Source organism: Mus pahari, chromosome 12 (genome assembly GCF_900095145.1).
Source record: "Mus pahari chromosome 12, PAHARI_EIJ_v1.1, whole genome shotgun sequence".
In the NCBI taxonomy this organism is placed as follows: Eukaryota; Metazoa; Chordata; class Mammalia; order Rodentia; family Muridae; genus Mus; species Mus pahari.
Window position 1 is genome coordinate 50,790,055 of NC_034601.1, and position 25,882 is coordinate 50,815,936.

The following is a 25,882-nucleotide window of genomic DNA, read 5'->3' on the forward strand; positions in this document are numbered from 1 at the left end:
GGTAGGGGAACAGAGGTGGGGGGAGGGGTATGGGAATCTTTCGGGATAGCATTTGAAATGTAAATAAAGAAAATAATAATAATAATAAAAAAAAAAGAAAATACAATATATGTCTGGTGAATAAATATCATGTTTGTCAACTGTGTTAATGAAATGAGGAAAATATTTAATTGAGATGGAATTTTATATCATAAATGAACTAGAATTGTTCTAATTATTAGTGCACACCCTTATTTTCTTTTTGAAGTAGCTCTTCCAAATACCTTACTGTTCCATACGACATAGCAAGCACTTCCAAGTACTTGTGGTGTCATAGTAACATACAAGCGCACCTGTTGATGGAGCCACTGCTTGGACTTCATGACGCTGTGCTCAGGGGACCACCGCCTGTGGTGGCACTTCAACTGTAAGCAAGTACCGTAGAAACCAGTAAATACTATACTTCAAGTGGTAAAAGACACTTCCCACCTAAATAATTAAAAATAACAGTGTGTTCTGAGGGAGGCAATGGCTCAGCGTTCAGACTTTATACACGACCATTTGTAACTGTAGTAGACAGCAGCAAACGCTGCAGTTAAATGTTGTGCAGGAGGATGAGCAGAGATGAGAACTCTACACAGCATTCAGCCCTCAAATAGGCTCATGTCTGGCCTCTGAGCTCGTAGTAGCTACAAGTCTAATTGGTGAGTGGGCGGGCTGTAGTTTTTTTAGTCCTCTTTGGCTTTAAGATACTTTGAACTGACCTTACGAGCTAAAGGTTGGACAAACGTCCAAGCCAAGCACACAAGGTCCCCAAATAGGAAAGTATAGGCTTTATTCATAAAAACAATGACCCCTTTTGCTCAGCAAGTTCAAGACACAGCAAATACCAGGCTTTGTGACTGGAAACTGAAAACTGGCTCTAGAACTCTGAGCTCATAACATGTGTTAGCACACAGCAGGGTGTTTTAGTGAGCTGCCAATAACAAGCTTATAACACGTAAGTAAAATTCCAGCAATGGGTGATCTCAGGATTCGTGAGGATTGTGGGAGTTCAAGGTCAGTCGGGGAACTACAGAGTGATAGATACCCTGTCTCAAAAACAAACCAACAAACAACAAACAAAAACAGCACACCCCTAAAACAGAAATAACTACCTTCAAAATAAAAGGCAAGAAAATTTCCCCTCATCACATGTTTTGTGGCAAAATCCTGAGAGCACTCTAACCCCAGCTGCTTTAGAACTCCAGCCAGGCAGACACAGGCTTCTACTCCAGCTATGAGCTGAGTTTGAACCTCTTTCATCAGCCAGGAACCGGAACATTTGGAACTCGTGCACAATTGTACAAGAGACAAAAGCATAAATTCCAGCCACTTCCAAGCTTAGTACGCATTTTGTCTGCTTTTGGGATATTTTTCCTCCTGTTGGGCTTCCCTGTCTGTCCATCCTCAATAAGAAGGGAGGTGACTAGTCTTACTGTATTATATCTTATTGATAAGCCAGGTTTGGTTGGTATCCCTGGGAGGTTAGAGGAGTGATTGTCGGGGAGAGGGGAAGGAGTGGGGGGGAGGGACTGGGGGGAGAGGAAGGAGGAGAAACTTTGGCTGGGTTGCATCTTAGTTAGGTTTCATTGCAGTTTAGTCCATTATCGTCAAGGCGGGGACCATGGCAGCCCATGGCAGCGTGCAGGCAGACTTGGTACTGGAGAAGCTGAGAGTTCTATATCTTCATCCGAAGGCAGCACCGGGAGACTGTGCTCTACTGGGCATCGCTTGATCATATGTAAGACCCCAAGGCCTGCTTGCACAGGGACACACTTCCTCCCACAAGGCCACACTTACTAATAGTGCCATTCCCTATGGTCCAAGCAATCAAACATGTGAGTCTATGGAGGCCACACCTATTCAAACTACCACTGGTTATAGTCTATGAGAGAATAATAAATAAAAAATAAAAAGAAACATCACATCCATTAGAATTCACTCATTACTTCCTCCCACCAGCCTTTCCTTACCTTGTCCCCAATCTGTAACAACAATTCATTTATTCCCTGCCTCTCCACATTTACCTATTTGAAAGAGTTCACATACATGCAATCATGACCCATGACCTTTAAGGCCTGGCCTCTTCTGTTAGCATTATGTTTCCAGCTCTGCTCGTATTATGGTCTATGGACCAGCACATGCTTTTACTGCCAAACACTCTTCCTTGCATGAATATGTCACATTTTCTTTATCATCTGATGATGGAGTTGTTTCGAGTTGGGTGTTATGATTACTTTTAAACTTAAAAATAAACACCAAGAATTCACCTGGTTAAATGTACAGTTTACTCTTAAAGAGCTGTGGAGGAGTGTAAGAATTACATCTATTCTACGGATGGAAGTGGCTCTCTAACTGGCTGGCAGTTCATTCGGATTTGTTCAAAGGTAAGGCACCCTGTGTACAGTTTAAGCCACGACAGCTCAGCCTATGTATCACGTCTTCAGCACTGATAGCTTTAAGTCTGACCAATTGTTCCTACTTCTAAAATGGCTAACTAACCACCTGTAAGCGCCAGCAAACAGTATGACAAGCAGCCAGAACGTGTCTCAAACTGTTTCAAAGGTTAATTTGTACCCTGTACTGCTGAGTCTTTCCTATGGCACAGCTCATGAGACATCAGCCCCAAACTTTTTTTTTTCTTTTTTGTCCCCAACAAAATATTTTTACTCATGTCTCATTTCTCCTGGAATCCTGCATCAAGTAAAGAAGATGCTAAATATAGTTAGTTGTTTGGGACAGACATCCCTTACAAACATGACAGCTACAAGATTTCATCACTATGCAACAGGAAAAGGATATGGAGGTCACAAAAGTTTAGTTCTGTAAAATTGGAAATTAACTATAAATAGAATAAATGCCATTTTTAAACTTTTCTTTTTTTATCCACAAGCCAAATGGTACCCATGGTAGCTCTTCCTCTTCTAAGAAAAAACTTCAAGGGATTACTACTTAGTGGGCGGTGAGGAGGTCTAACAGATGCACGGGTAATGCTGAAACGTGTTCATGTCAGCTGTAAGATTTCTCCACAGTGAACTACAGCAGTCTCTCCACTGATGAACAGTAACCTCGGACTGCTCTAGCTTCTCAAGGACAAAAGTCCCCAGCACCTCCCTGTTTCCTGTTCATTCACTTCCTGGTGTACCTGTGTGTGTGAACACGCACATGCCACAGCACACGTGTGGAGGCAACGAGGCAATTTTCAGTTTTCTGATCCACCACGTAGGTCCTGGGGATCGAACTCGGGTCGTCAAGCTTGACGGCAAGTGTCTTTACCCTTCACCTGCTGAGCCACCTAACTAGTTCAATTTTCCGTGGAGATATTTTCAACCAAAGCCATGTACTTGGAAATTTAAAAATAGTGCACATTGTTTGCCTAAAATAGAAATGGAATGAAAAAGACAAAAATCTGCAGAGACATTATGCATATCTGTTATAAATTTCTCTTTCTTTTTTCTTTCTTTCTTTTGTTTGTTTGTTGTTGGGTTTTGGTTTTGTTTGTTTGTTTGTTTGGTTTTTTGGTTTTGGAGACAGGGTTTCTCTGTGTAACAACTCCGGATATCCAGGAACTCATAAAGATCTGACTGCCTCCGCGTTCCAAATACTGGGATTAAAAGCATGAACCACCACACGCAGCTTTGTTACAAATTTCTACTTTATCCAAAATATGATTTTTTTTAAAAAGTACTATTTTTCCTGAAAACACTGTCTTAAAAAACAATAGTCTGCATGAAAAATAAAAGTGACATCATTATGCTACATCTGGGCAATTATTCACAAAGATAATTTATTGACTTAAAAAAATCATATTTTGGCAAGAGAAGTATATGGCAGATTTACATTTCAAAACTGGATTCCAAGCACTGACAGAGATTTACTTGATGAAAGACATTCTCACTTATCTTCATCGTGACTGTTAAATCATATGGAATTCACAAAACAAACATAAAGCAGGTCTGGAGTTCATTGGAGATGATGGTGCCTACATATCCTAGCACTGAGGCAGGAGGACTGCCACGCTCAAGGTCAGCTGGCCTACTTATGGGTTCCAAGCCAACCTAGACCTTGTCTCAAGTAAAAAAAGGATTTCTGTATTCAACTGCATGTTCATGAGAGGGTACATTTTATAACTTTTATCCTTCAAAACAAAGAAAAGGGGTCATGGCGGTGACTCAACAGGTAAAGACGCTTGCCACATACACCTGCCTGCTGACCTGAGCTTAACCCCAGAACCCACATGAAGGTGGAAGGAGAGAACCAACTCCACAAAGTTGTATACACACACACACACACAGAGTACAGGGGTGGGGAGATAAAGAAAGACTAGAAACTCTTTACAGGGGAAATAATACATAGTAAGTTACTTACTTCCCTATCATTGAATTAAAGCAACAGAAAAACCGCTGAGTTGTTAAGACTATCAAAACAGTGCACAGGCTTACATTTCCTACATATTACCACAAATAAAAATACACTAATCTTTAAATATATGATAGATTAATTATTATATTAGCATGTAGTATAATATAAATACATTACATGTATCTAATCACATATATTAATATATGACATTAAATAATTTATTTTCTATTTAGATGATGTAGGTAACCATACCATCAAATTAAAAAAAAAAAGTGATTTGGGGTAGGCATTTGAGAACACAGTATTACGAAAATAAAAGATCTATAAAGATATATATAGTATACATATATATAATCTCTCCTTATTATCCTATCATATCAATCATAAATTATTTCTTCTCATGGATATAAGAGAGTTCAGTGATATACACATCTCATACATATCCTCATATCTATATAGGGTCTACGAATAGTCAATATATGCTCATCACATATGCACATATATGCTCAAAAGCACACATCTTTGAATACTGTGCTTTCCAAAATATATAGCTAATTCAACATTTGATCCACACTTTTATGAGGACTTTCTCTAGGAGTCTTTAAGGGATATGTGACATATATGACATAAATGCAATCAGTATTAGAAGGAACACAGGGCTTACAGAAAGGAGATGCTGATTAAGTACAGATCTTTTATGAACAGGATTTGCTGAATGACCACTCTAAGTCCATCCTTGCACTCCAAGAAGGCACAAACAGTAATTCTGAGTAATTCCTGTTTCAGAAAGCTGCTGTAAGATACACATGTGTGTGTGCACATGGGTGTGTAAATGGAAAAGATCTACGTACATGTTTAACATTTCTTATATTTCCTTGCTAAAATCCTTAAGCAAGGCTTAACTTATGACTTGACTCTGAAATGTTTTCTCACGGGTTCACATTTGAACACTTGGCCCTCAAACTGTGCCACTATTTTGTATTATTCCTTCTGACAAAATGATGAATCAAAGCAACTAAAACAAAGCACTACAGTGCACAGCTCTGGCTTTAACACTGCTTTCATTTCCCCTAAAGCCTTACCCAGCAAGCAGCCTGAATATAAACCATACTGAGTGGATGATTGTTGAGCCCTGAATGCTTTGCTAAACGATTTTGCTTTCTGATACATAAGGGCAGCTATTGTCTTTGGTTGACACCAAACAGAAGCCACATTTCAGCATTATGTAGAAGAAATGTTTTGCCAAGTATAGTTATCAACTCTATTCAAAATTGTCCTCTTCATAACTAGCTGTATACTACAGTATACATAGATGTTTCTTAATAGAACTGATCCTTTTACAACTAAAAGAATTTAGGAAGAATTGAGCAAAACATTAGAATTATAAATTAAAGTGCATATGGAGTAAAATTTATAAATTTAAATAAGTTCAGAATGCCAACAATTATATAATTAAAAGAAAAAGTTTGACTATGGCTTTGGATCTCTCAGGATTATTTAAGAAAAAATTACTCAGAACATAAAAGCATATGTACAACTCCAAGGCTTGCTTCTTTAATATGTATGTCAAGGAGAGCATTACCAACTTTTGAATTTTAAGAATTTAACTTTGTCTTTGTTGTGGTGGCACAGCATATCCTAGCACAGGTAGGCAGATCTCGGAGTTCCAAGACAGCCAGGGCTACACACACACCACCTACCACCAAGAAAAAACACCTTTGTCATGAAAAACAAAACAAAAATGAAAACAAAAACTATTAACTTTATCAATATAAATTCTAGACTAGTTTTTTTTAACCACATTTTGAGCTCACATAGCTAAAGTTCTAAAGAAGTGGGAGCTTAGACGGTTTCTGATCGCCTTTCCAAAGGGAATAAGCATTATGCCAGCCAGCAATTAGCTTGTGGGAACACTAATGTTAGGTACTGTATATGAAATGGTGCCTTGGTATGCATCGCTCATGGTTACACAATCGTTGGCATTCGTTCATATATACATTCATCCAATAAATATTTACTGAGCTGTTGGCTATCAGTCATTCCCCCTTGAGAAGTTCACTATCTGTAAAGCAATAAGTGAGACAGCTCAGCACTTAATGGGTTTTTTGCCAAGCCTCATTTCCTGCGTTCAATAACTGGAACACATATGGTGGAAAGACTCTTGACAGACCTCCACATGTCCCCCTACACATTAAGCACACGAACACACAAATACACACAACAAAATGTTAAATAAAGAGCTTTGTGATTTTGTAAATTATAGCATATTAAGTTACACAATGTAATATAATATAAAAAGATAAATTCCTCTGACTTCCCATTCTAAGATACATATTACTCATACCTTGTTAGCTGAAGTGTAGTTCATGAAGAAACAGAACTGATAACACAGAGGAGCTCAGAAATAAAGAACCCCAGATCCCACCTAAGACCTACTGAATCAGTTTGCATTTTTAACGAGCTTCAAGGTAATTGCAAAACATGTTTAAATTTTAGGAAGAGCTGGTGACTTAAAGCATAACTAAAAACCAGTAAATAGGTAGAAGTGATGTCAAAGAATCTAAGTATTCAACGACTTATATGTTTTTACTTCCACGTGGATGAGTGCTTGCCTGCATGCAAGTGAACCATGTGGAGCCTAGAACCAGCAGAGGCCAGAAGAAGATGTTGGATCTCCTGAGGCTGGTGTTACACAGTGTTATTTTTGGAGGCTACCAACTGAATCCAGCCTCAAGAGTGGTGGGTGCTCCTGCCGTGCGTGGTGGCGCACGCCTTTAATCCCAGCACTTGGGAGGCAGAGGCAGGCGGATTTCTGAGTTCAAGGCCAGCCTGGTCTACAAAGTGAGTTCCAGGACAGCCAGGGCTACACAGAGAAACCCTGTCTCAAAAACCAAAAAATAAAAAATAAAAAAAAAAGAGTGGTGGGTACTCTCCAACCCCTAAAAAGGACCTTAAGCCCCTTCCTGAGCTCTTTAAAGAGTATATACATATTTCTAACAAGTTCAGCTATCTAGTTCCACTTATTAGGAAAGAAACTGAATAATAACTACTACTCACTGGCCACAAAGAAAACAGACAGGAAAAGTAGTAAAACGCAGTGTCAAACAGGTATGGCAGCACTGGCCTATTTAAAATACCACTAATCAGCTACAAAAAAGACACAAATGTGTCACTGCGTCACACTATGTTGACCTTCTTTTTGTTGTTTAGTTTTTTAAGACAGGGCCCCACCATGTAATCCAGGTCTGGCCCGGAGCTCACTCTGTAGATCAGGGTGGGCTCAAACCCTGCCCCTGCCTCTGCCTCTGCCTCTGCCTCCCCGAGTGCTGGGATTAAGGACATGCCCAATCAGGCCCAAGTTCGTTGATGTTCTTAAATTAGCCTTCTGATCTAGATCATAAAATCCTGGAGGACAGGAGCCTAGGTTTTCCTCTCAGCTCTCTTCCCCCCCCCCATTCCCGCTTCCCTCTCTTCTCACCCCCCCCAACTCCCCCTTGGCCCTTTTCTTCCACTCACTTTAGCTATCTCATGTTTCTGAGACAGGGTCTCACTCAGCAGCCCAGACTGCCCTAAAATTCACAATGTAGCTCTGATTAACTTTGAACTTGCACCAATTCCGCTGCCTTGGTCTCCTAAGTGAATGAAGCTGGGATCATGAGCAAGCCACCACACCCAGCCTAATTTTATTCTTACACACTTCCATTTGTAAACTGAATGATCCTTAGCCATTAAGGTAACCTGCAAAATACACTGTGGAAAACTTTACAAGTGACAAAGTCAAAACTAAAACATGACAGCTAAACTAGAAACCATTCTGCAAGGATCTCATTTACCAAACACTCAAAGAAAAGTGGGTTTACTAATCTATGGCTCCCAATCCCAAAGGCTTTTCTGACTCTATAGAAACTGGTCAGGAAGAGTGAGACTGGAGAGAAGCGGGTAGAAGAGGGTGGAGGGGGACTCGAAATCTCAACAAACATCTCAGTGCTCCTCCACTCATGGAGATAAAACAAGAAGGAACCCACACCAAACACACAGACTGTGCTGGGTAGGTTTCTGTCAACTTGATACGTGCTGAAGCCATCGGAGAGGTGAGATCTCATGCCTCCAGCTGTAGGCAAGCCTGTAAGGCGTTTTCTTAATTAGCAATTGATTGAAGATCCCAGGTCACTGTAGAAAAAGTCAGCCCTGGGCTAGTGGTCCTGGGTTCTATGAGAAAGCAGGCTGAGCAACCCAGGAGGAGCAGGCCAGTAAGCAGCACCCCTCCATGCCCTCTGTATCAGCTCCTGCCTCCAGGTTCCTGCCCTGTGTAAGTTCCTGTCTGGACTTCCTTCAGCGATAACAATGATAAGGAAGTGTGAGCCAAATAAACCCTTTCCTCCTCACGTTTATTTGATAAGGGTGTTTCATCATAGCAATAGTCACCCAAAGACAAAGCCTTGGCCCCACAGTGGTGGCACACTCCTCTAATCCCAACACCTGGAAGGCAGAGGCAGGAGGATCTCTGTGAGTTCGAGGCCTGCCTGGTCTACAGAGAGATTTCCAGGACAACAAAGGCTACATAGAGAAACTAAACTCTATCTTGAAAAACAAAAATAGCAACAAAAGACATATAGACCTTAATGGGTCCTTTAAGAGAACAAATGTTGCTACTAGACCAACTGAAATTCATGATAAATATAAAAAGTACATAAACATTTTCATATGGTTAATAATTAAAAACTAAATCTGGCTGTGATGGTATACACCTTTAATCCTAGAGTTTAGGAAACTGAGGTCAGACAAGGCTGTATAGCAAGTTCTGGACCAGCTAGGGCTACACAGTGAGACCCTACCTTCAAACAAATAAATAAATGAAAAACTGTTTTTTAAAATAATGAGTGCATGTTCAAATAATATATTGATATTGGATATATATATATTTATTAACACAGTAAAAGTTCTACCCGTTTGGGTTTTTTGGGGGCGGTTGTTGTTTTTTAAGTTTTCAATGAGGCAAAGGAAAGAATGTTAATTCCTTCTGTAGCCTCATGTTAGTGACTATTTTGAACAATGTTAAGGTAAGTCTTACTAATTCTTCAGAGTCTAGCTCACACACCAGTCCTCTATGAAGCTTTCGTAATACATGCTGAAATGGTCTCTGCCTCTTCTGAACTCCCACAACACTTTTATTTACAATCCCAAAGAACAAAATTAACTTTATCTTGTTACATGTGTACCTGTCAGTCCCCACAAGACCAGTTACTCAATTGCTATATCGTGTATTCCTTTCTGCTATTTTTACTATCCTCAATTAGTAAAGTACAAGTTTACCAAAGGCTTGCATTGTGTGTAGGTAAACAGTGACAGCAATATACAAACACTGTGAATAACAACAGCAAAATCCATGAGTATTACACCTGGTCAATTCACTTAGATCAACTGTAAGATGCATACACGTGCACGCACACACACATACACACACACACAACTTCAAAAGTAAAAGTGTCCACCAAAAATTAATGACCTCAGTGGGGAAAAAAAAATGCCTACCAAAAAGGCAGGGTTGGGAATGGATCACAGTTGGAAGAGTGCTTGTCCTAGTGCACATGAAGTCCTGGGTTCAATTTCCAGCACGACACACAAAACAGGCAGGATGGAGCTCGCTTCCAAGCCAAAGCATCGCAAGTTCACAGTCATCCTCAGCCACTCAGGAAAGTTCGAGGCCAGCCTGGGGCTACATGAGTTCCTTTAAAAACCAAATCGTCCCACAGCCCCAGAGAGACAAGCAAATGCTCGGGAGAAACAGTAGCAAATTTCAAAGCGCCATCCAAAGCCATGAAATTAAATTGTGAGGAAAGTGGTTGGAAAGAAAAAATAACAAATGTTAGAAACTGTTGGAAGACAAACAAAATTAATAATAATAATATTTTAAAAAAACAAACAAACAACCCTGAACGACGTAGAAGGAATCCTGCTGGGTGTATCTCACGACCTCTGCACTGTCAAAGGTCGCGGTGGTTATTTCAAAAGATCTAATTTCAAATGGTCTGAGATCTCCATCCAAGAACTTCCTCCTTAGTGCGCCCATTCCAACTCCCTGGCTAGGGACTCGGCGAACTCAGTGTGGAAGCCACTCTCTCCGCTGGGCCAAGCGGGAGGACCTGCCTTAGGCGCGGATCCAGGACGGCCCCTGAGTCCCCGGGATTCTGCCCCAGCCGCAGAAGCCCGCGGGCAGAGGGGACCCTGAAGCAGAGGGGGCGGGGCAGGGGCTCAGAGGAGGACAGGTGCCTTTTGCTCCACGCCCCGCCAGCCAGCACCTCGGGGACAGGCAGGATGGAGAACAGGAAGAGAAGGGGCCAGTGGGAATTAAACCTGGGCTCGCACTCACCAGCTGTCCCCGCCCGACGTTGACAGTGGCAGAAGCTCTTCTCCTTCCGCCATTGCTGTTGACGTCCACGTCACTTTGCCGAAAAGTGGACCTGGCACCGAGACTGTCTCAGAGATTCAGTGTCGTAAAAGGAGTTATGAAGTCTGAGACTTGAGACTCACCAGAGCGAAAGAGGGAGGAGGCGAGGAACTGGAAGGATGCAACGTCACCGCGTCTCTAGGGCGAAAGGCGGAGCCCGGAGCTTGCGGGAGGGAGAAGATTATGGAAGACCACAAATCCCAGGATGCCAAGGGGCCGCGAACGGAGTGGGAGGGGCACAAAGTTTGTGGGCGGGGCCTCAGGTGGGCCGACCCTGAGGAGTGGGCGGGGTTCCCGAGGACGGGGCGGGGCGCGGCGCGGCTCAGAGGAGACTCTGTGAAAGTGAAGCATCCTGGCTTGGCGTCTTTAATGTTTGGGTCTCTGACTGTCCGGTGTGAGCCAGAATTGAGAATCCCAGCTAGTGGAGAGAGGGAAGCAAGTATGAATTCATACAGAGAAGGTAGGAAAGGACAAACCACATCATTTGTAAAGACCATTCAAAAATAAAAGGCCAGGGACTTAGTAAACCATACAATACAGCACTTGCCCAGCGTCCTCAAGGATTCCAACCAGAGCTACAAGAAAAATAAAAATACACGAAGGACTCTGTCAAGCTATCCAGTTAAGAAAATTATACTGTAGCCTTCTATCTTAAATATGTCTTCTAACAGCCAGGAGAATCAACTGTAGTTCTGAAACTGAAATTCTAGTTTTAAAAAATCAGTTTAAGAAAGCTGCAGCAGGACGGCGGTGGTGCACGCCTTTAATCCCAGCACTTGGGAGGCAGAGCTGGCGGATTTCTGAGTTCAAGGCCAGCCTGGTCTACAAAGTGAGTTCCAGGACAGCCAAGGCTATACAGAGAAAATCTGTTTATAAAAAAAAAAAAAAAAGCTGCCGAGATCCTTCCCTTCCCAGCCAATGTCCCATTTGTCCCTCCTAAATGGGCCTCCTTGTTCCGCACCCAGGTTTCATCCACAGCACCAGTATTACCAAAACACCAGTCCCTGGGCTACCTTTGCCTACTACAGATTCAGGGAGGACCTGAAGAAATATTTCTAAGCCCAGGAACAACGATGCAGTTAACTACATGAAAATTTATGGATAAATCTGAAAATGTCATTGTTAGATGAACCAAACAGATTACAAACAAAAGGCATCGTTTATGTTTGATATCTATATATTAGCGATAGATGCATGCACACTGAGAAATGCAGGGGTGATGTGTAGAAAAACTGAAAACAATTAAGTTTTAGATGGGGCAGAAATGAGCAGAAATAGCTTTAAGAAAAGGAAGTTTCTGTTGGGTTGGTTGGCTGGTCATGCTTGGTTTTGTCTTTTGAAGAGCTTGGGGGCAAGACCAGGTTTGGCTTGACTCCAGGGCTGTTGTCTGTGAGTTCCTAAGCTCAAGTATTCTTCCTGCCTTAGCCTCTGAAAGAGGCAATATGACAGGTGTTAGCCACTATATTGGTTCTAATGTTTAATATTTCACTTTTAGGAGCTGAGAGGTACCTTCAGGGGTATCCATCACTTTTTTTTTTTCTGAAATATACTTTGGTACCTAAAATGCTCCAGAGTTTTAAAAACTATTTAAACAATGTAGTACAGCTGTCCCAGTGATAAACCAAAACATGATGACTCTCCCTCCAAAAGGAGACAATAAAAAGCTGAACATTACTATCTTCAATTCCAAGCCTGGAGTAGATGTGTAAAGTTCAGTTCTTCATTGTGAAAATTCATTTTTATATAGAATGTGGCTATGGATGACCATTTTTAAAAAAATAAAAGGTGTGGGGGCTGTTTACGGCCCGCAGAACATTGTCTAGCTGACTGCATGTTTTTGTGGGTGTTCTTTCCGTTACTCAAAAGGTCCTTCTAGTTACCTGGATCATTCCATGTTTAAAATATGAGCAGGAAGTCACGAGAAGAGTGTAGTAAGTTCTAGCAATAGACCTCTGCTTCACACCAAACCAAAAATAAAGCTTTTAGGAGATGGAGATGTCATAATGAAATATACCATCACTTTTCTTGCGGTATTTTTTTCTGTTAACTATAACATTTCATTTATATATCTTTCTCTGGAGCAGAGGAGTATTAAAAAAAATCCTTTTCTGTGTTTTCCATAAACCTGGTTCTATGCTTATGTGGAGGTGACAGTGGTGACCTGTGCCTAATGCTGTCTGTCCACTCACAACATCATCCAGTGAGATGTTGTGTCCCCAGCCTGCATTTATGCATCTAATTGTGGTCCTCACATCCTAAAGAAAATGTATAAATAATGCTTTTTCACATTATCCTTGGAGAAAATCAAATTTTAATTTCAACGGAAGCATTTTACATGAATTGTAGAAAACATAGAAATATTTTTATTTATTATTTGGTATCTGGGGTCATATCATTATGTGACTTATGTTGTATAATATACACTTCATTCATAAGTGTATATTCTATAACAAATAGCAAATTCTCAATAAATATTTGTTAAATGAACTAAAGAGTTTGGGGGAGTATTTCTAGGATAGATGAAACCATTAAACTATATAGAAATGACCAGTTGGTATCATGACTAGTTGGTATCATGACTAGGATCATGAACTGATCTGTGTGGCCATAGTAACTGAATTATATGGTTGGTTCATTTATTGATTTTATGCGTTATTTACTTAGTTACTTATTGGAATTAAGTCTTGTCTGCCTCGAGTTCCCAGGCTCAACTGGTTCACCTGCCTTAGCTTCTGGGGTAGCTGTGAATATAAGCACACTCTACCATGCTTGCGTTCTTAGCATTTCATTATGGTATTGTAGTGTCGTGGGGGGATATATGTATTACAACTCTTGATCACTTACCCCGTATTCACATAGCACATTTGTGACTCATGACCATGCTCAGGTAATGATGATATGCTAAGATATAGTAGTCTACCTCCGCATAACAAATTACTTCAGGACTCAACTTGAAAGAAGAAGCACTTCTTATCTCTCAATTTCTGTGCATCAGAAATTTAGGTACAGTTTAGCTGCATGTTAAGGCAGGCTTGGGTTTTTTGTTTTTTTTTAAAGACAAGATCTCACTGTATGGTCTTGGCTGCCCTATAACTGGCTACATAGACCAGACTGTCCTGAAACTCACAAAGATCCATCCTCCTCTACCCTCTGAGTGCTAGGATTACAGGGTCTTTTGAAGTCATGATCAAGATCCCACAAGGTGGTAGTCATGAAGTCAAAGGAAGGATTCACAGGGCTAAGTGGTCACTCCCTTCCATGGTAGGTCACTCACACAGATGACAAGTTTTAGGCCCACCCCGTATGAGCTTCTTTGTGGCCTGCTTGATTGTCCTTTTAACATGCAGACTGCTGTCCCCCAAGAATAACTCTGGCAACATAGCTCTGGGGCTAAAGGGGCTCACCACCCACCCTGAGTTTGAGCTGAGGAAGAAGGAACAGACTCCCTCAAGTTGTTCTCTGACCTACACACACACACACACACACACACACACACACACACACACACACACCATGTAATAAAAAATAAGGAAAGCATTAAGGAGGGGTTGGGGGGAGGGTTGACAACCAGCGGGAGCTGCCCCTTCTAGTGGGGTGGGGAGAGGACTCACATGAGAGGTACTGAGAGGAGAGGAAGTACTGCTACTGGGTTGTAAAGTGAATAAATAAATAAGTTTAATATAAAAAGGGAAAGAATTGAATAGAAACCAAGATCAAAACCGCATTTTTTTAAATTTCTCCTTAGATGTCAGAGTTCCATTATATCCTCGTTATTCTCCACAATATCCTTTTTGTTTTGTTTTGTTTTTTGTTTGTTTGTTTGTTTTTCGAGACAGGGTTTCTCTGTATAGCCCTGGCTGTCCTGGAAGTCACTCTGTAGACCAGGCTGGGCTCGAACTCAGAAATCCGCCTGCCTCTGCCTCCCCGGCCGGCTCTCCACAATATCCTATTTGTCAGTTTTCTTGTGTGGAGGGAAACTACATGGGACTTAGATGCTAAAGACAAGAATCCCCATATGTGAGTCTGGCTGCTCTCTAAATTCTGCACATTGTCATTGTCCTGTTCGGTTTGTTACTGAGTTCCCGGCTCGTATCATCTGAGCCTTCTGGTTATGTTCTGCCTCCTCCAAACTTGTGAAAGATTATCAGCGAGCCCTTTCATCAGGCATACCTGGCTTTCTGGGTTCTTTGCTGTTTACTTTCTTTTGTAAGATAGCATCTTGAATTCTTTAGCTCTGAAAATGGCAACCATTTCTAAGTCCCTAGACTCCAGTAACACAAAGCTGAAAGTATACATGTCACTCAACATCCTGGCCACCTACCAAAATTTTTATTCTTGTTTGGGAAGACACCGTGTGAGAGTTTCAAGAATTTAAACATGTCCGGGAATTTTCCTTTTTATCTAATAAGGACAAATATTTTCACAGTTATCAAAAGAATTTCAAGTATTTGTAACCTTGAAATCCCATCAAGGAGTCACATTCCAAGACACTTTAAACTACTGATGCTTACCATTTAACAATGACCATAACCAAGTTAATTCCCATTCACAGATGAGAAGGAGACAGTTGGCAGCCATTTCACATCTGTTTTTAATCAAGTTAAAAGTATCAAGCAAACGGTGGTTAAAACAGCTAGCTGGAAACCACAATCAGCCTCCATTATGTTTCTAGTAGTTGGCTTTCCCAATTAAAACTGACTCTTTAGTAGACCATGTAGGCGAGAGCAAAGCGCACATTTGGAAAGAGAGATCCTTTCTTGCGTTTGGAGTGTCTAATGTGTTTTACTCTCTCTATCCCAAGTGTGTTCCAAAATGTTCTAAGCAAAATGTTCCTGTTCATGGGTTTGAGCCACTCCTGGTTGGAAACAGGGGTGGTAACCATATATCAAGTGAAACTAGACTTGTTTCAAAGAGTTAGAATCTGGATTTTTGTGAATTGATACCTCTAAAGACACACAATGTGTGAATAATGTCTTTTAGAATATGGCAGTGTTATTTTTATGTATATATTTTAAAAATGTCTTCATTAACCCCAGACACCCTTCCTTTTAGGTGTATGCCCTTCAAAATAAGAAAGTTATCAATGAGTAACCAAAGGTAGTTGGAGTTATATGATATGTGCTTTAAAAATGTGCATACCCTAGTTTCTACAAATACGCTTATTTATAAGCTACTTGCTTTAATGCTCATGCTGAACTGGACAGCTTATTATCATCATGTCTACATTCCAGGTTGACTTGAAAATAGTAAATAATTTAAAGAAAAATCCTAAGACATCATAAATATAAAAATGACAACAGAGGCAAAATGTGTATTGGTCCAACGTAACTACAGATGTGGTTCCAACATGTCTGTATATGACAGTTTCACGTTGCAAAGTCAGATGGTTGAACTCCCCTGGTTTCCATGGAGAATTTTTTCCTCAGGGATGGAGCAATGGCTCAGAGGTTAAGAGCGAATGAAAATGAGGCCATGACTTCTCCAAGGTGTGGTTGAGGAGAAGGATCTTATTGTAGATATGAGGGAGAGGTCAGCCAGGGACATCTGGAAAGGTCCAGACTGAACATGGCCATGAGATGACGGAGGCTGGGATGTGGGGGACGAGAAAAGAAGAAAAGAAGGAAGGGAAAAGGGAGGGAGGTTCAGAGGACCATGAGAGGAACTGAGGACCAAGAGGAAAGCATGTGGGTGAAATGGCAGGTTTGTCTAGGAATGAGAGGCTGGGGGAAGAGAAGCAAAGCCAGCTCCTGGGCTGGAGAAGTTTGGGGTAGGGTGAAGGGTTACAAGTGCTGGGAGGGGTCACAGGTAGTGAATGAGCCTTGTCCCAGGTTTCTTCTGGACCCGACTCAGCACTCACTCTTGCAGAGGACCTGAGTTTGGTTTTCAGCACTCACATGGTAGCACCCAACCATCCAGAACTCAGTTCCAGAGGCTCCATTACCCTCTTCTTCTGACCTCCTCAGAAACCAAGCACACACCCAGTGCCCATACAAACGCATGGGCAAAATACTTACATACATTTTAATGCTTTGAGTAAGTTTGCACCCCCACCCCTGGCTGATGTGTTCAAATGCTTGGCCCACAGGGAGCGGCACTATTAGAAGGTATGTCCTTGTTGGAATCGTTGTGACCTTGTTGGAGGAATGTGTCACATTGGGGGGTAGGCTTTGAGATCCTATACTCAAGTTCCACCTAGTATGGAAGAAACAATCCCCTTCTGGCTGCCTTTGGATCAAGATGTAGAACTCTGCTCCTCCAGTATCATGTCTGCCTGGATGCTGACATACTTCTCATCATGATGAACCTCTGAACAAGTAAGCCAGCCCCAGCGAAATGTTGTCCTTGATAAGAGTCGCCTTGGTCATAGTGTCTCTTCACAGCAATGGAAACCCAAAGACACACATAAAATAAATCTCTAACAATTTTCTGATAATCAACAACTCATTTTTTAATCACTATTTCTCTCCTAAGAACTGATAACCCTGCCTACCTACCTGCCTCACTCATTAGCTTCTCCTAACTGTAAGACTCAAGCAGCATCTCCCCCTTTACCCTTTACCTAGGTGAATCAACGCATTTGCCACCCCTGCTCATCAACACACAGCGATTATCGTATTTATCATCCTTATATCTGTTTCCCCATTACAGTGATAGCTTTGGTTTTTACATTGCTAAAGCCTAAAATAGGGCCTGACACATAATTATGATTTGCTGTATGAATAAAGGGATATAAGATACATTCTGTGGACACTCACAGAGCAATTACTATATGTTAAATGTTGTTTGAAGCACTGCTAACACACGCAGTCTTGTCAACAAATTTATAACAGCAATGAATGAATGAATATGCAGGGCAACTTCAAGTCAATAAATAGCCAAGTCATTTCTTTCCTCGTGATTTAAGAAGAATCTCTTTAGAAAGAGTGTTTGTACTATGTGTTTGTAGTAAGGGATAAAGGCAAATGAAGACATAAAATGAGAAATGATTTCAGAGTCCTTTAATCATAAGAAGAAAGAACAATTTCTCAGAAATCCAGCTTACTTCCCATTCTACACAATGAAATTCTTACTGGCAAAGGCAAAATCTGGCGCCATATTTGTTAACCTCAAGCAAAATAAGTTCTTCTGCCATGACAATATTATTTTCAAATGTGTTTGTACAACACAAAGTGATCATCTATCAGCTGAGATAAAGGCTCTATATTGCATAATAATTAAGCGTTTCCCAGGCCACAGTCTTTTCACTGGCCTGTGAGGCTCTAGTTAGCCTGTAACCATAACATTGTCTCCAAATGCAACGTTCCTTACCTTCATGTCTACTTGTAAACAGTGTTCAGACAGCCAAAGATAGGGGAAAAGAAAGAACATCAGATATTGATGACATAATCATGTGCATTTCAGGGCCAGGTATTCTGGTGCAGGGGATAGAAGACCCTTGTGTCCGGAAAGAAGTGCTTCTCTATAGAAGTGTGGGAAGATGCAGCTCAGCTGGGATTTCTTTTTTTCCTTTTAAAGACCGTCTTTACTGATTCTTTGGCAATTCCAAACACAGAAGGAATACATCTTGATCACGTGAGCCCCAACTCCTCCTCCCACTCCCACAAGGGCCCCCAAGACCCCCTCCATACTTCACACTCCTCTCCTATTTTTGTTGTTCTGTTCTTGTAACCCAGTAAGTCCAATTAGTGCTGCTTGTTGTCATGTTGGTTTGCCTTCTTGGCTTGATCGTGTGCAGGTGGCCACAGCTGCTGTGAGTTCAGTGGCCATCTCATGTCCAGAAAGCAGGATCTCACGGCACTCCTGCCCATCCTACAGCCCACTGCGTTCTTCCTTCTTCTATCCCAAGATATTCTCTAAGCCTTGGAATTATGGCTTTCTGACTTCAAAGGCCTAGTTTCTTCAATCACACCATGAAAAGCCATGCATAAGAAATTCTCTATCACCTTTACTTCCCCTAAAATACCTGCTGTGTAAGCCAGGGATCGGAGAATACCAATGCTAAAACACATTTTTTTTTTTAACATTTTGAAACTCTCCTTTAAGCCCCACAATTCTCCTAGATAAAACTGAAGCAGTATCATGCAGAATTGTATTTTCTACAAAAGTTAGCATACTGGTGAAAAGAATCGTTAAATGCACAAAGGAGCAAATGACCTGACCAGCGTGGGATGATATCTGTAACACGTGCTTCACCACCTCTTCTGTGTTGTTCTCCCATGGAAGCCAGGAGCAGCCAGGCTATTTCTTCCATTTGAGGGATGTTCACCGTAAGTTTCTTTAAACAGGGAGTTAAGTTGTGAATGGTTGAGGTTCTTAAATAAGATGGAGCCACATGACCTAAAGGAGATTCTTACAGATATGAATGTGCAAGTCAACAAAACCAAAGATCTTAAGGTAGAAAATAAGATTCTAATTTGTGGAGCTGGAGAGATGGCTCAGGAATTATGCTCATCCACAAGACCTGGGTTCAATTTCCAGTACGCAGTGGTGGCTCAAAATTGTCTGTAACTCCAGTTCCAGGGGATATGATGCCTTCTTCCAGCCTCTGCAGTCACATATGATACACACAAAGACACACACACACACAAAGACACACACACACACACACACACACACACACGATGACACACAAACACATACACAGTTGTTTTTGGTTTTGCTTTTTAATTAAGATCCAAAACTAGGGAGATGGTTACAGAGCAGGAAGAAGAGTAAAGAACGTGAGAAAAGCTGTAAACAGAGAAGGATTATGAAGGAGAGAGCTCCTAGTTAATTATGAGACCCAGGAGAGGGGGAGCAGGGGCGGTCCAGATAATGGTCCTCAGGGGATTTGCTTCAAAATGGAGGTGTGATAGAAAAGGAGTATATGAGACAGTTGCCAGCAGACTATGTGGGTCAGAACAGGAATAACATCCAAAGATCCAAATCCTGACATCTATTCATTTAGTCAGTCTAGGAACAGAAAATGGCACAAGTTAGTCACCCTTTAGGGAGCAGACATTTGGAAATATTTTCAAAACTTCAGACACATACTCCTGGCTTCCAGAGTATCTTTCTATTCTGTTCTGTTCTTTTCTAGTCTACTCTACTCCACTTTATTCTATCTATTCTATTGTATTCCATTCCATTCTATTCTAATAGTTTACCTTATAGAATCACTGGAATAGTTGCATAACAGGCAAGGGTATATACAAAGATGGTTGTACTTTGCTTACAATGGGCAAAAACAAAAGAACAAAGCTGGTCAGTCTAATTGTGTATCACTGAATGTTTCATCTATCCAATGAAATGCCAGGCTGTTGCTAAAACAAAATAAGTTAGAGCTGTGCAAGATGATGTGGAAAGGTGTTTTAAATATATGAAAAAAGTACTAAAATAGCATATCTAGTACAACCCCATGTTCACCTCAAAGGCACATGCACATAGAAAGGTCCGAAAGAACATATTTGTTTGCTGGGCATGGTGGTGCATGCCTTTAGTCATGGCACGTGGGAGGCAGAGGCAGGCAGATCTCTGAATTCTGTAGTGAGATCCTGTCTCAAAACAACAACAAAGGGATATATTCAACACTGTTAACTTCGATGAGTCTTATATACATTCATTTTATACATTTGTAAACTGATTAAAATGTTTCCCCAATAAATATGTGTTGGATTTGTAATGAGGACAAAATATTAGAAAGCTCCTTTAAGAAAAAGAACTAGAAATTTTGGAAAACAAGCTATCAGTAGGTCACTGATCTTAAAGATGAGATACCTTGCTGGAGCAAGGCAGACAAGCGTAACTGTGAGCGACACTGGCATGTGGAATCTAAGTATATGCAAGCGAATGCGAGGGGATCTCTTTGGCTGGCCACCTCTAAAGCATTTTAACCCCTTTTTGTTCCTTCTCACACTGGCTCCCATTTGTCCCTTGAGTAAGTTCCATCTCCCAAAATGTGACCTTTAGACTTGACCTTCCTCTCCTCTTCCCTTCAGAGACTCCCCCTACTCCACAGGCATCAACACGAGTAGAGTCTAGTTATCCTCTGTTCTCCAGACCTCTGCTTCCTCAGAGAAGTGTCATGGATTACTTTTGGAGCTAGAAGGCCTGCTTACTATTAAGTGTCTGTCATACGTGATTTGAGTAGAGGAGTCAAGAAACTAAACCTGGGAATGGGAAAATGAGAGCAGATCACATGACTTACAACATTTCTTCTTCTCGTCTCTTCTCTTCATTACTACCTGCCTCTTTCACTTTTTTGTTTGTTTTGTTTGTTTGCTTGTTTGTTGAAACAGGGTCTCCCCTTATAGCCCTGTCTGTCCTGGAACTCATTATGTAGACCAAGCAGGTCTCAAATTCACAGAGATCCACCTGCCTCTGCCTCCCGAGGGTTGGATTATAGGCGTGAGCCACCACACCTGGCCTTATTCCTTTGACTTTTAAGTCTATCTGTGGTTCTTTGTGAATGGTTTTCAGATGGGCTGTAAGAGAATCTTGAAATCATCTGTCGCTTGTTAGCTTCCGTTCCAGTCCTCTGTACATCTGAATAACGGAGGGAGCCAAAACAACAGGAAGAAGCCTGCTACCCAAGTGTGGTTTAAAACTTCCTCCGGCAGTTTCTAATGTGTAGACCATATGGAGAATCACTGGCAGAGAGTAAGTAACCTTGAAGCTGCAACTCTATCTGGAAAACTGAAGACCACTTAACTGGTTCCACTGGATGCTTCCTTGTAACCGGTCTCCAGATGGTCCCAGACTTCTTGCATCTTCTAACAAAGGCTGAAGGCAGGAAACTCTATGGCAGAGTTAAGGCTGATGACTTTGAATCATTGCAGCTGGTTGTAGGACTAATTTGATTACATGTGCAGCCGGTTTGGGGACAGTTGTCATAAAGAGGAGCAGACACGGTGCCTATGGAGACCCAGACATTCCTTTCTCTGTCATTCACATGACTGTAATAGCATGCAAATATTATTTCAGTATGTTAAGGGATGGGAGTTCCTGAGGCTCTGAGAGATTTGGGCTTTGTTTTTAGAACTGTTCAGCTGTTAGGAATCCTGATTTCCAAAGTGTTGAACCTATTGCCAGGTGAGAAGACTCTGAATCAAGCCATCTGATCCCTAGATCTAGGATGGTCACAAACCAGACTCACCTGTGACCTTATTTAAATCGCCTCTGCTCCCATCTCACTTTCCTCTGATCCCCTTCAGTTCTGACAAATGACACTAGGTGGCGCGCACGCAACTTCGGTGGGGAGCAGTTGGAGCTAGCTGACTGCCAGGATCCTTCTTTGAGTTCTTTAAAAGACCCAGGGATCTGCCAGGGACAATTTGGGAAATAAGACAGTTACGGGAGGACCTTTTATTAGGAACTTTGGGGTCTGTGATAGCCTGTAGTTTTTTAAACGTTGAATAGAAACTGTTTCTCAGGCTGAGCCACATTTAGTATGTTGTTTTTTTGTGTTTGGTGTTCGGTCCAGGTCTCGCTATGTAACTTAAACTGGCCTCGTATTTGAAATCTTGTCATAGCCACCCAAGTACTCAGATAGCCCATCTAGTTTACATTTGCAATTTTGTGTGTAACATAAGAGCATACAGTATTGTTTTGGCAATAACTAAGCGTTCCCACTCATCAGTAGCTTTTGAGAGAGATCCGCGGCACCAGCAGTAGACTTTAGAGCCATTTGTGTAGAGAAACCTGCTTTCTCTTTCACGCAGCGGGTTGCCTGCCACTACGCAGGGTCAGTTTGACATGGTTCTTGTTCAAAGCCTTGCTCCTAAATATTTGTCCAGGCATCTGAAGTCCCCAGGGGAGCTTTTTCCCAACTCGAGGCTATCTCAGGAATCCAGTCGTGCTCAATCAAATCAGAACGTCCCTAAGATGTCACTTTCTTCATTGGCCAAAGCCATCCAAGTCACCAGTCCCACTTTCCTTATGTCCCCGAACATGGGCGTAGCAGCTAAGGACCTAGCAACAGGAACAAACATACAAGAAGTGATTTGGGGGTATAGCTGTGAGATCCGAGAAGAAGAATTTCCATATTACTGATCCATTCTAAGAGTTGGAAAGGAAAATTCTGACTTTCAGACCTTTGAGTTACATGAAGTTTCGGGGGTGAGATGTCATGGGGTAGGGTGTGAAGTATGTTAGAATTACCATGGACCCAAAGCACGCACATCTGCTCACAGGTGAAAGGCCGAGCCACCTAAAGCCCACTTTACAAGCATCAGAGGCATTTGGGAAGATTTCTCGTGGCCACCTGCTTACTTTTCTGTACCTTTCAGGTTTAAAGATGATTTTAAAAAATCACTTCAAAATAAAAAGAGGATGAAAGGAAGGAAGAATGGGCATCGGGTTCTAACAAAAAGCAGTTATTTGTAAATTACCTTGTTTCTTGGTTAAACAGCTAGTGTGATTTCAAGAGGGGAGTTTGTATTTCCTTTGGACATGGGAGTATCTGTCTCGCATCTGACCGAGTGACTGCACTGCGGCACTGAAAGGACTTTGTCAAGCATTATTAAGATTCCTCAGCCCATCAAAATAAAAAGCTTTAAATAATGGCAGGATATACAATTGTCAAGTCATTTATAATTCTTTTTTAATTTTTATTTATTTTTATCCATGTGCATGTGTGTGCACGTGTGTGTGTGTGCATGTGTGTATGTATGTGAGTGTATGAGTGTATGCTACCTGTGTGCTCTGTGCCCACAGAGGTCAGAGGAGGGGGTCAGATAACCTGGAACTGGAATTATACATGGTTGTGAGCTGAACTCAGGTTCTCTAGGAGAACAGTAAGCGCTCTTAACTGCTGAGCCATCTCTCCTTCCCCTACTTTTAGTTTTAAGTGTGTGTGTGTGTGTGTGTGTGTGTGTGTGTGTGTGTGTGTGTTTGTATAGGTTAGTATGGTGTTCTTGAAGGCCAGAAGAGGGTGCCAGATCTCCTGGAGCTGGAGTTACAGGTAAGTGAGCATCCTCTGTAAGAGCAGTGCTTGCTCTTGACTTCTGAGCCATCTCTATAGCGCCGATCATTGGTAACGATTTTCCTCCATCAAAGTGGGATCCACGTGGGATTACATTTCTTGCATTTCTCTAGTCTCTTGACTACCATGTTTTTATCGTTCATCTTCATGCCAACTTACAAAGTTCAGTAGGTACTCAACTATGTCTTTCACCAGTCCTTCTTGTTGTCATCCCTTGTATTTACTATCTGCTGGTGAGAGTGTGAACTGGCCCAGCCATTGAGGAGGGAAATGTGGAGGTTCTAAAAGGGCAGAGAACACAGTGGTAGAGAACGTTCCAGTATGGGGCCCTAGGTTCAACCCACAGTGGGGGGGGGGCGGGAATTAGAGCTGTCTTTGATTCTGAGAGTGGGGCTGGATAACAGCAAAGGTTTATAGTCCAGACAAAGGAAATTCTGTGTACTAGGATTTATTTTACATTTATTATGAACACGTATCTATGTCTGCCATGTCTGTGTGGGCCCCTGTGGGAGCCAGAAGAGGACATCAGATTCCCTAGAGCTGGAGTTACCTGCCAGACATGAGTGGTGGGAACTGAACTCAGGTCCTCTGGAGGAACAGCAAGTGCTCTTAACCACACCAACCCTGAAAGTCATGGTCTTGAGACACAATCTGTAACCGTCTCAAGGCAGAGTCATGCTAGCCGTCGCTTGTATCAGACATCAGCTGTACCCTCCACTTCCTCTTTCCAAGAAATAACTTCTTACCCAGCTTCAAGATAGTCTGGCCACAAGCTCACTGTGTGTCTGAGTGTGACCTTAGACTCCCGATCTTCCTGGGATTACAGATGTGTGCCGCCATACTGGGTTATTTTCTCCTCATTGCGACAATGTATTACTTCCTTCTGGTTTCTCCCTGTCTCTCTCTTTTTCTCAAGCAAGTTTCACTACTTGGGACTCAGTCGGCTGACGGCTGACGTTTCAATGTTGCCTTCTCTTGCTCATTTGATCTTTGTTTTGTATCTCTGGAAAACTGATTGCTTTCTACTGTGTGCTGGTGGTTTCGGTTGGTTGGTTTATTCTGAAACAGGCCTTACCACATGCTCAGCTTGCATGGAAATGGCCATGTAACCCAGGCTGGCCTTGAATTCATAGCAGTTCGCCTCCCTCAGCTCCCAGAGTGCTGGGATCACAGTGATGCACACACTTCCTGCTGAAACTCGAATGTGCCTTACTGAGAAGTTCACGTGAATCTTCTGCATAGTAAACCCCACCTGACAAGCTGTTCCACTGAGGCTTTTACTTGCAATTCACGTATCCAGTTTTTGTTATTTACATTTTGAGAGTCTTTAGGAGATCATTAACATGCATCCCACCGTACTGCGGTGCGTACCGCCCTGCGTACTGCCATTCTGCTGTGTGCTATGGGTATCTGTGTACTTCAAAAACATTCACTCCCATTCTCCCTCTTGCTGTTATGTAGTGACTCGAAAGAGCTGGACAATTACTTGAACAAGCCTAACTCTTCTTGTTCAATGCCAGAATAGTGCTGAGGACTTACTTAATGCCGACAACAGAAAAGCCTGAGTGAACAAATAATTGAATGAAGAAGAAAAAAATAAGTTGTGCATGCCTATGCTCAGGACAGTGTCGAGATTTTTGTATATCTCCTCACTTAATCCTTAATCCTCACTAGCACTCTTGTTTGTAAGTTTTAATTAGCCCCATCTGACATACATTTATCTCTTACATATTTCTCACCACTAAATATGACTCCTTGAAGGAAGTCTATCTGATGAATTTCTGAGCTTCCTGTCTTTGCTTCCTGGGTAGTAGATCTGACATAGAAGCTCTTAGTTCTGTCTAAATGGGTTATTGTCAGTCATGGAGGCAACAACTTAACGACCAAATCTGATAGAGAAGAAAATGGTCTCCAGTGCCTCATTTCACTTCATGATTGCAACAGAAGTAGTGTCATTTACTCTATTTACCTCTAAAGAATTCACTTAGTATCGTTATCAGTTCACAAATCTTCTGCTTTCTCTTCAAACATGAAACATGATTATAATTGTTTCTCCTCCTCCTCCTCCTCCTCCTCCTCCTCCTCCTCCT

At 41.7% G+C, this 25,882-nt stretch overlaps 1 protein-coding gene across 2 annotated transcripts in view; it reads right to left on the bottom strand.

The window, feature by feature from the left end:
• The window catches only part of Tbc1d23 (TBC1 domain family member 23), a 52,139-nt gene extending 41,215 nt beyond the window's left edge, over nt 1-10,924 (bottom strand). Inside the window, exon 1 of one of the 2 annotated variants that reach the window (XM_021209105.2) lies at nt 10,754-10,914. In XM_021209105.2, the coding sequence (XP_021064764.1) occupies nt 10,754-10,806 (53 nt within the window). In that variant the 5' untranslated portion in view covers nt 10,807-10,914. Of the gene's footprint in view, nt 1-10,753 lie in introns of both variants that reach the window. The other variant, XM_021209106.2, reaches the window with a different exon arrangement.
• Nucleotides 10,925-25,882: the final 14,958 nt, after the last annotated feature.